The sequence below is a fragment of the Mesoplodon densirostris genome, chromosome 7 (genome assembly GCF_025265405.1).
Source record: "Mesoplodon densirostris isolate mMesDen1 chromosome 7, mMesDen1 primary haplotype, whole genome shotgun sequence".
NCBI classification, from domain to species: Eukaryota; Metazoa; Chordata; class Mammalia; order Artiodactyla; family Ziphiidae; genus Mesoplodon; species Mesoplodon densirostris.
Window position 1 is genome coordinate 6,917,405 of NC_082667.1, and position 11,202 is coordinate 6,928,606.

The 11,202-nt window shown below is 49.3% G+C and overlaps 1 protein-coding gene across 1 annotated transcript; it reads right to left on the reverse strand.

The window, feature by feature from the left end:
* Window positions 1–6,217: 6,217 nt before the first annotated feature.
* Window positions 6,218–10,990, reverse strand: NPAS4 (neuronal PAS domain protein 4). The gene is made up of 8 exons (XM_060104924.1): window positions 10,816–10,990; window positions 9,936–10,087; window positions 9,655–9,757; window positions 9,267–9,540; window positions 8,976–9,085; window positions 8,494–8,629; window positions 6,955–8,372; window positions 6,218–6,246 (listed from the first exon to the last, which is right to left on the reverse strand). Exons 1-8 carry the CDS (start codon window positions 10,988–10,990, stop codon window positions 6,218–6,220), a joined length of 2,397 nt encoding a protein of 798 aa, XP_059960907.1.
* Between the last annotated feature and the right edge of the window lie 212 nt (window positions 10,991–11,202).

Here is an 11,202-nt window from a genome sequence, read left to right on the forward strand (position 1 = left end):
TTTGCATAGAAAATATGAGTCTGCTTCCAAGCCTCCTAGCAGGGACTTTGTATCAAAAGTGAAAAGGAAAGAATATGAAGCTAAAATCCTTATACATGGCTACTTGGGTGTAACTAAGAAGCAATCTAGACACCCTGGTTTGCTTGTAAGCACATCATGGGTATATAGTGCCAATCTTAAATTTGAAGAAGTTAGAAATTAGCTACGTCTTCTTAAGCACCATGTCCTCTTAAACCATATCCACAGTATAGTTATGTTTTACATTTAAGTCTATGACCCATTTTGAGTTAATTTTTGTATAAGGTATGAGGCTTAGGTTGAAATTCTTTTCTCCCCCCCAAGGACGTCTAATTACCCCAGTAGCATCTGTTGAAAACGTTATTCTTCTTCCATTGAATTGCTTCTGCACTTGATTTTCTCCAGCTCTGAAAATCTGGGGAAATTCAATTCTGCCCCTCAGAGGTTTTGAGTTTAGCATTCATCCCCATGCAGATTTGAAATCTGACTGATGTCTTGACGGGGAGACTGGTCCTGAGTTTCTGGCACTGTGTATAATGTAATTATACTCCATATGCAGTATATGCCACCAATTTTTATTTCAAATAATGATTTTTAATTACATGTGTTCATTATATCAATAGGGTGATTTTATTTTGCTCAAATAACTGAAATAGAAAATAATATTTTGGATTGTGTACTTTTACTAAAACTTGGCCTGGTATAGATTATAGTAGCCTGTGATATATTAAGATACCCACATGGTTTTCAGACAATGTACAAACAGGCCACTCAGCACATTGTTTTATAATTTTTTGCCAAAAAAAAAAAACAAACCTTGATACGGGTTCCAATTTTCCATTTCCAATTGTTTTCCAATTGAATTTTTAATTTCAGTTTTCATCTTTTTTATTGTATTTCTAGAAAATCTATTGGTTCTTTTTCAAGTCTGCTAATCACTGTTTTCATTTCATGTTCCCTGTAGATGTTCTTTTTTTTTAAACTTTGCATATTTGAATCACGTCTTATTTATTTATTTATTTTTATACTTGCCTTGTGGACTTTTTTTTTAATTAATTTTTATTGGAGTATGGTTGATTTACAGTGTTGTGTTAGTTTCTTCTGTACAGCAAAGTGGATCAGTTATACATATACATATGTCCACTCTATTTTAGATTCTGTTCCCATATAGGCCATTACAGAGTATTGAGTAGAGTTCCCTGTGCTATACAGCAGGTCCTTATTAGTTCTATTTTATATATAGTAGAGTGTAGATGTCAATCCCAATCACCCAATTTATCCCCCCTCCCTTTCCCCCTTGGTAACCATAAGTTTGTTTTCTATATCTGTGACTCTATTTCTGTTTTGTAAATATGTTCATTTGTACCATTTTTTTTAGTGAATTACTTAATTTTTGAAAGTGTTTTTTGTTTGTTTGTTTTTAATCTTTTTGGCCACGCCACACGGCTTGCAGGATCTTAGTGAAACCGGGGATTGAACCCGGGCCCTCGGCAGTGAAAGCACTGAGTCCTAACCACTGGACTGCCAGGGAATTCCCCATGTTCCCTGTAGATGTTCTTGACTTTGTAATTAATTTCTTTAAACATGAAAAAATATAGTTGTTTTAAATTTAGTAGCTGACTACTCCAATATATGTACTGTGTATATCTGTGTTGCTAGTTCCTGCTCATATTGTCTTGCTTCTTTGTGTGTCTGGTTATCTTTGATTGTGTCCTGCTCAATGCCTGTGACACACTATTTATGGAAGCTCCTTGAGGCCTAAGATGGATATGCCCTCATCCAGAGAGGTTTTCAATTAGTCCTGCCAGGCACGAGAGGAGCCTACAAAAGTCCTGATATTCATCTCATCCCAGTCTAAATAAACAGCAACTCTTCACCCGGTTACTAAAGTCAGAGACACAAGACTCTTCTCTTTTCCTCACCCCCACTGTAAACACATTAGCAAATCATGTTAGTTCTGTCTCCAAAGTATCCCCAATCCAGTCACTTACCCCATCTGTGCCTGGTGAAAGCTCTCATCCCCTCTTGCCTGGACCACGGCAGGAGCCCAGCTGGTCTCTCAGCTTCCACTCCTGCCTCTACTAATCCTTTCTCCACACACTGTCAGAGGGATGGCTTAAACATGTGAATTAAGTCATGTCATTCCCCTGCTTAAATCTCCTCAATCAATTCCTATTGCATGTGAAATAAAATCTAAGTTTCTTATAGTGGTGTAAGGCCCTGAGTAATCTTTTCCCTCCTCTCCAACCACTCTTCCTCTCGCTGGCCTTGATCCAGCCACACTGGTTTCCTTGCTAGTCCTTAAACAGGTCAAAGCCTTTCCCATTTAAATACCTCTACTCTTGCTTTCCTTTGGCCTGGAACATTTTTATTCCTGTTCCTCGTCTTTGAGGTCTTAGCTCAATGTTACAGGAAAGGGCTTCCTGTCACCCCACTCTAAGTTAGGACACTCTGAACCAGAGCTGTGGTTCTCTACCATAGCAGCCTGGCTCTGTCCCTTACTGCACATTCTGTATGCTCCTTAGAGACTTTACTCACTTTTTGTTACATCTCCCCTAGAATGTAAGCTCTGTGAGCCCAGAGACCTTGTCTGTCTTGTTCACTGCTGCATCTCCAGCACCCAGAAAAGTTCCTGGCACATGTAGTTATTGTGAATATTTACCACATAAAAAAATAAGGCTGCAGAGCCAGCCCTTGAGGTCAGTCTTTATGACCCCAAAACTTGTGCCCTTTCTCCTACATTCTGCTCCTAGGGCAGAGTCTGGAATCTGTGGGAAGGGAACTGGCTGAGGGTCAGATCTGGCTTCTGCAGCGACGCTGGGAGTGCCATCGGACAAGTTCTTTCCTCCCCGCTGGCCTCAGTTTATCCACCTGTGCTAAGGTATGACGCTCTGAGCCACAGGGACCTTGCCAGTGAGAGGAACAGAAGCAGATCCCTCTCTATCCAGCAGGTAGAGCCATTGGCTCTTTTGGACTTGGCTGCCGGGATCTCTCATTCTGAATGTTGAGATGTCTTCTCATCAAAACGCACACTCTACTATCACCTGCCGCCACCACCAAACACCAGTGAGGTGTTCATTTTTTGCTCACATTTTAAAATTTTTAAAATGTTCATTTATTTAGTTTTACTTGTTAAAGAAACTTTTTGTTTCAGAATATATTTAGATTTACAGAAATGTTATGAAAATACTAGTTTCCATATACGCCACACGTATTATTTCCCCTATTATTAACATCATACACTTATATGGTACATTGGTCACATTAATGAACAAATATCGATACATTATTATTAACTAAAGTCCACAGTTTATTCAGGTTTCCTTAGTTTTTTATTTTATTTTATTTTTTTGGCCACGCCAGGGATCTTAGTTTTCAGACCAGGGATCGAACCCGTGCCCCCTGCAGTGGAAGCACAGAGTCCTAAACACTGGACCACCAGGGAATTCCTGGCTTCCTTTAGTTTTTAACCTATGTCTATTTTCTGTTTCAGGATCCTATCTAGAATACATTACATTTTGTCATCATGTTTCCTTAGGCTCCTCTTGGCTGTCGCAGCTTCTCAGACTTTCCTTGTTTTTGATGACCACCAGGGAGGTTTTAGGTTTTTTTTTTTTTTTCAGTTGATGAACAGTTTTATTCGAAAATGAACAACTTTTCCCAGTTTTTGAGACATAATTGACATATAACACTATATACGTTTAAGGTATATGACATAATGATTCGATATATGTATATATTTCAAAGTGATTGCCACAGTAAGTTTAGTTAACATACCAGGGGTGGTTTGTAGATGGGACTCCAACATGTGTCTTGAGCTTATGGTCACTTAAGGTTCAAAGCTGAAAGATACAATCCTTGGCCCTCTGGGGAACTTAGGCACAAAATTTTTGTGGTAGAAATTGGTAACTTCCTGCTCAAGCCCTTAGGCTGATCTTCAGAAGTGGTCCTCTCGATCAAATATTTCTAGTGTGCCTGCCGTGTGTTTGGCCCTGTGATCGGCACCCATGGCGGGTGGAGCTGAGACAGGGTCCTTTTGGGGCTTCCAGTCCAGTTCTTTTGTTCAAGTTGGAGAATAGATGCACAGGAAGGCAGAGGGTAACACTGCACCTTCCTGTTTCACCCAGGGATGTATCCAAGGTGGAAAAAATGTGACAGGTCCCTGGAATGTCTTCCTTCCCATAAGACCTCTGAAGGGCACGGCCTCAGAGCTGGAGGATTTGGAACGAGAGGAGGTTTAGGGAATTCTCAGTGTTGTGCTCTCAGCTCCTGGAATCCAGCCCCCGTATTTCAATGGGCTGGGGTGGGGGGGACTGGGGCCTGGAGTTTCCTTCCCCACCTTGAGAAAGAAACTTGTAAGCCTTTGTGGTCACCATTGCTTTCTAATTCAGTTTAATAACTTAAGTCCTTTCTGTGCTCCTCAGCTTATAAGAGGCCCCATCAAGTCCTAGCAGCATCTTTGGGAGGTCAGGGCCATTTCTTTCAGCCCCATTTTACCTGTGAAGAAACTGAGGCTCACGTCCCACTCGGCAGATAGTCAGTGGAGGTGGAATTTGAATCCAGGTCTTTCTGGCTCCTAATTTTCATTTCTGCCCCACCATATCCTGTGGTTCTTAGCCCTCAAGCTTAGAGGAAGACAGTGTTTTTGGAGACTTTTTCTCTTGACCCACTAAGTTATATTCCGCTCAGAAGTTTGGGGTCTGCTCTAGTTTGCAGACAGGGAGGGGAGGAGGCCCCTGCTCCAGCCCAAGCCTGCCCTTCTTGGGTAATCTGGCAGAGGAGACGGACCAGGGCTTGGATGCAGATGACGTGGGTGTATTGCCCAACCTGTGGCTCTCACTAACTGTGCGAGTAAAAAAATCACTTTTGACTTGTGATCCTCAGTTTCTCCATCAATGAAATGGTGCTTATACACCTGTCCAGAGGTTTTATTGCAGTGAATAAGTGATATAAAATTGTTTGTCAGCTGAAAGCCCCATTCAGGGATATAAGAGGTGATTATCATTTCCAATGAGAGATCCAGAACCCTAAATCCAGGGAAGTTGCTTGCCTGTAGGGCCAGGCTGAAGAAAGAAACTCATGTTCTGAAACTTCAGACTCATGTCCAGGAAAATGCCAAGCTGAATCCCCTACCCATCCCCAGACACTTCTGCTCCCTCCCACACTGGAAGCACTGCAAGCCTGGAGCAGAGGGGAGCCCCCAGCACCCTTTAGCATTGGATGCCAAAGCATCTTGAAGCCAAGACGCAGCATCTGTTTCAGCGCCAAACTCTCAGCTTCTAGAACAGGGTGGGCCACACACAGAACACTCAGGTGTTGAGTGAATGAATGAATGAGTGCATGAGTGAATGAAGAAATGCCAGGGCTGTCAGCAGGTCCAGAGTTTACCTCCTAACCTCCAGGCTCCCGTTGGGACCTCTCAACCTTCTCAGGTCACCACCCTTCCCTTTTCACAGAAGTGCATGACACCAGGTGTACCAAAAAGGCAAACTGGACTTTATTATAAAGTTGGCTACAAAGTCACCGCAGCACCACGAGGTGACCACCTGGGCAGTCCCAGGCAGTTGGGCAGCCGGGTGAGTCCCGCACCAGGTACACGCACTCGTGCAAGCACACGTGTGACGGCGGCAGGTCTGCCTTCCTCCATCGGAAAGGAACGTAGCGTCTCTTCGCGCCCCCCACCCCAGGCGCGGGGCGCAAGAGTCACAAGAAGGGCCGCCAGGGCGGCAGAGTCCATCGGAATTGAAATCCCGTTACTGGTGTGTAGAGAATTCTACGTGGGTGTCAAGAGCCCCTCAGGGCACAGGCTGGCCCAGGTGGGCACTGCCTTTCCCCCACCAAGGCCCAGGGGTGGCTTGGCCCCCAGGAGTGGAGAACTGGCCCAGGCCCATGGGGCAGCGCGGGGCGGGGGAAGTGAGACTCCCCCATTCTCCGCTTGAAATCCCATTCAAGGAAACTCACTACGAGTGAATACAGATTGAAATGGAAACTGGGATTGCTTGATGTCTCTAAATTTTAAAAAGAAGCTCCCCTCCCTTGCCCTCCCACCTCCCCCCCCCCAAATCCTGCAGGGCCTGGGGAATCGGATCTATCCCCCTCTGGCCCCCAGAATCCCCCCAACAATCCCGGGGGGGTGGAGAGCGGCTCCATGTCTTGATGACAATATGCCATACTTGACGACGTTAAGTCACAGACTTATTCAAAACGTTGGTTCCCCTCCACTTCCATCTGCAGAGAGAGAGAGAGAGAGAGAGAGAGAGAGAGAGACAACAGTCAGTTAGGCCTTTTAGGAAAGGTAGGCTGAGGATGTGGTGCACGGTTGGCACATAGTATGGGCTTCCAGTATGCGGGTCCAATGACTGAATGATCACCAAAGGCTCAGAAGATAAGGGAGTAGTTTGGATGAATGGAGTGAAATTATGTCTGTGGTTTTGGAAAGGATGGAGCCATAGCAGGGACACTCTGTCGGGGCCAGGGGCTGAGTCCCACTCTCTTTCCCAAACTCCTATAAACTCTCACTCTGTATTCCCTTTAGGGGGCAAAGAATACTGAGATAGAGCTCTAATCCCTCTTCCATCAATTTGTTGTGTAACCTTAGGGGAGTTTCTTTAACTCTGGGATCTTGATTGTCTTCATCTGTAAAATGGGGTGGGGATGGCTGATCTAGGTCCCTCATAGAGTTAAGAAGCACAAACCATGACCCAAGATTCTCTTGCGTCTTATCCCACACCCCTAATCTCTGCCCCCCAGGCCTACTTGTCCAGAACTTCCATATTGTTTTCATTAGTTCTTATCCTAACTGCTATCCTACACAGCAGGTGATGTTATCCTACTAATGAAACAGGAACAGAGAGGGCAGTTTACTCATCTAATTCCACCCAGCATCTCATTGGCAGGAGAGGAACTTGAGTTCTTGAACATTTTGGCTCAACTCACCTTCATGGAAGCTGTCTTGAACTTGGCTCTGGAGTTGATGCAACTCATCAGTAAACCCATCGTAGGGGAATGCTGAGACACCTGTCTCAAAGGCGGTTTCGTATGTGGCCAGGTCCTCCAGGAAGCTGCTATCTTCTGGGGACAGGTTGTTGCAAGGTGATGCGGCCCCTCCTGGGACCGCTGCCTCAGGATCCTCTGAACTCCATTCCCCATTGGGGTCTGGGGTAGAGAGATCCATGAAGATGTCTTCCACGGGCGTCTCTTCCAGGAATATATCAGGGTCAGCCAGGAAATCCAGATCCTGGCATTTCCAGGGTTTCAGGTCCAGGCTGAGCACAGGGGGGCCAGCTCCTGGCAGGGAAAGGTTAGGGTCCAGGGGCTTGAGCCCCCCAAGTGGCTCTAGCCCACCTGTGCCAGCCTCTGCTGAGAAGGGCCTGTCCATGCCCTGAGCCAACTGGCTGATCTGCTGGATGAGACGGTCTATCTCATTCTGCTCCTTCTCAGAATAGTGGAAGAAACTCTGCTTGACTGGAGAGGCCTCAGGTGTAAGCAGGCCTTCGGGCACCAGGGGGACATCCACAGAGAGGGGGCCCCGGAGCTGGGCTAGGGCCAGGAGTGTGCAGTCCCCATTACCAGGGCTGCTAGGACTTGGGGGCAACTTCTCATAGAGAAAACTGCATCCCTCCTGGGCGAAGTAAGTCTTGGTGGGATTAGGGCTCAGTTGCTCTGGGAAAGTTTGGCTGGGACTCTTCAGGTGTGCTTGGAATGCTGTGCTTGGAGAAGTCACCTGCTCACGGGCAGGGCTGTTCAGAGGCTCTGGGAAGGTGGCAGTGCTGGGAAGCAGCTGATCTGGGAAAGTGGAGGTGCAAGGATCTTCATAGCTTCTGGCTGAGGTTTCAGTCAGTTGGCCTTGTAGTGGGCTAGTCAGTGGATCTGGGAAAGTTGCACTGCTGGGCGTCAATTGATCAGAGAAGGTCACAGTGCTTGGAGTCAGCTGTTCCTGGAGAGAGCTGGATGGAGTGGGCAAGTGGGTCTGGAAGGGCTCGTGGAGGCTGAAGAGGAAGGCGCAGCCTCCCGGCTGGTGGGGCGTGTAGGGTGGGGTGCACACAAGATCCTTGCTCAGGTCTGCTTGAAGAGAAGGCTCAGGGCCAGATGGGAATGTCAGGTAACCGAAGCCAAGCTCTTTGGGGGGTCGGGGAAGCTCTTCTGGTGTTGAGACAGCACCCAGCTCAGGAGCACTGGGGAAATTGGTGCTTCGGGGAGGCCCCATGGTGAAGAGTGGATTAGGGCCAGAGCATTGCTCCTGGGAGAGGATGCTCTCTGGGAATGAGGGCAGCATGGTCGGGGTACCCAGGACATAGGCTGCCTGGGTTTCTTCAGAGTTTAACTGCTGGCGGAGGCTCCAGGCTTCCGTGTCACTGGAGAGGAGAGAAGAGGCAGCCGGTAAGGTTGTGGTGTCCATTCCCAGAGAAGTTCTCTGATTTGTATCTCCTCCATGTCCACCTCAGCTGCCTCCCAGGCCCCTGGCTTGCAGCTCACCTGATTGGGTAGTTATTGGCAGTAATGGGACCCTCCGGACCTTCTGAATATAAAAGGCAATAAATCCACGCCCAGCCTCCAGGCTTGGCCAGCAGTCTCACCACCATCTCTGCTTGAATATCTCCACTCTCAGCCACTGAGGGGAAAGAAGAGATGCAGAGTTAGGACACCCATCAGACAGCACCACCTATACTTCCCCCTCTCTGACCTCTCCACTGAATTGGGGTCTTCATGACATCCTCTTTTCTGACTACCCTAACCTGCACCATTCAACTCCCCACTTTGATCTCACCACTCAGAGTCCCCCAGTTCTGATTCTATTCTCACCTTGACTCCTTACCCTAGTGTTCACCCTATAGCATCCCAAACTGTTAGCCTCTGATATCTCCCCAACATCAGTCTTGATCACAGCCCTTCTTGGTCAGGTTTCCCATGCCCTTTCCCAACTCCCTGTCTTGCCCTCAGCCTCTCTGGACACTCACACAGGCGGTAGTGTTGAGCAGAAGCGTGGCCCAGGTCCTCAGGGTGCAGCAGTCCATACCATGATTTACAGAGCAGTTCGCTGCGCTCAAAGCCCAGGTAGATTAGGACACTGGGAAGGCGGAAAGGATGAGGTCAGCTTTCTGTTTTCCCTGCTTGATACCCAGGCATCTCCCTCCCTCCCAGGTCTTCTGCACCCTTAGATCCCATCCTCCCTGTCCCTGACTCCAGAATCTAGGGTCCCCTCACCTCTGACCCGCCTCTTCCCTGGGGTCCGAACACTCTGGGCTTACCTCTCTGAGATGTCCAGCAGGGCCAGGTCCTTAGCGTGATGGCTCTGGAACATGGCCAAGAAAAGTGAGGCAGGGCCAGGGCCAGGACCAGGGCCAGGGCCAGGGCGGGGTCTTGTCTCCAGTGGAGCACAGAAAGCTGTGAACACAGGATTTCCTGCCCAGTAGGCCCCAGGTGGGTGAGCGTGGAACCGGCCTCGAATAAGCACAAGTTTGTTGCCTGCACTCTGGCGCCTGAGGGACTTGGAGGTGTTGAAGCGACAGCGGAAGAGGCGATCTAGGTGAGTGAAGAGAAGAACGGGTGAGTGAATGGCTGAGAGAGATGGCAAATGGGACGGAGCAGGGCAGCAGGAGGCATACCGGATCGAGGAGAGGAGAAAGGAGTTCTCACCAGTATCCAGAGCAGAGGGCAGGGTGAGCTGCTGGCGCACAGTTAGGTGGTCAGCTGGGTCAATGATGTCGTAGATACTGTCACCCTGGGCAACCAGGTCCACCTGGAGAAAGGTAAAGGAGAGGTGACCATTAATGAAGGCAGCAAGAGCCAATCCTTGGCACATAGCATCTTGTAGGCTATAACTTCCTCCCCAGTATTTCCCAGGTTCTCAAAAGTGGAAAACTCATTGTGTTCCCATCTGTGCTACAGTCCAAGCTGAAAGGATCCTCAGCACTCACCATGGAGTGGCCCAGATGCTCGCTCACACTCTCAGAGAGATATAGCAGCTTCCCCTCCGCCGTGAACACAAGCAGGAATCCAGGTAGTGCTGCCACTATGTCTTCAAGCTCTTGAGCTGAGAGGAGCCCTGTGGGGCCCGCCAGAGGAGTGCCTGCAGAGTGAGAAGATAGGGTGAGTCAGGAGTAAGCCTGGGAAGCACAACAGAAGTGAGAAAGACATGGACCGGGTTTCGGAAAATTCCGAGGAATTTCTCATGGACCTGCTTCTGCACACACCTGTTGACCTGCTGCCCGCAGCCCTTTGCCCGGGGAACCTGTTGCTGGATCTCTCCAGCCAGCGAGCCCTTCGACTTTTAAGTCGGGGCTGGGGCTTTGGTGGGTCTGTGTTTCAGGACCACGGACAGCGCTCTAATGCCGACCGACCGTTCAGTACCGCGGGCAGCGCCTTGCAACCCGGTGGAGCTGTCAGCACCGCGGGCAGCGCTCCACCGGCTGCAGAAGAGCCCTTCCAGTATCGTGAACAGCATCTGTGCTTCCCCAGGCTTTGGCGGCTCCGTCCCTGTAACTTCCCGGGCTTCCCTTCCCTGGCTCCCCGGAGCGCCCCTGCGCTGGTGGGGACTGGGGCCATTCTGTCCTGGCTCTCCTCCTCCCGTAAGTCTGGCACCAGGGACACTATCCAGGCTCTCTAATCCTCATTCAGAACTAAGGTGAGGTTTGGACAGAACTCAGGAGGAAAAGTGGGGATTCCTGAGTTCTCCTAGTTCCTTCTCACCCCAGCTCGCCGACACGCTGCCCTAGACCTGCGGCAGTCCCAGTGGGTTCCCTCTGCTTCACTCTCCCCGGCACGCGCCAGCTCGTGTCTCCGCCCCAGTTCGCTCACCTCCAGCGAAGAAGACGCCCTTGCGAGTGTAGATGCAGGCAAGACTCATAATGTGCAGGTAGGACAGCCGGACCTTGTCCGCTTCGGCCAGCGGCAGCAGCTCCTTGAGGTTCCGGATCTCAGCGTTGATCTGGTCGCGGCGCGCCTTGGAGGCGCCCTTGGTGGAGCGATACATGACTAGCGGCTGCGGAGCTCCAGCTCGGGCGCTCCGAACACCTGCGTTCCTGTCCCGACGCACCGGTGGCTTCCTCCTTGCTTCCCCGTCTCTCGCTCAGGCTCTTTCTCTCTCTGTCTCCTCTCCTGGGCTCCGCTCGGCTGCGCTGCCCCCCTCGCCTGCCTTGTTCCGCCTTATATAGCTCCTGTCAGGCGTGGGGGGCTCGCTTTAGA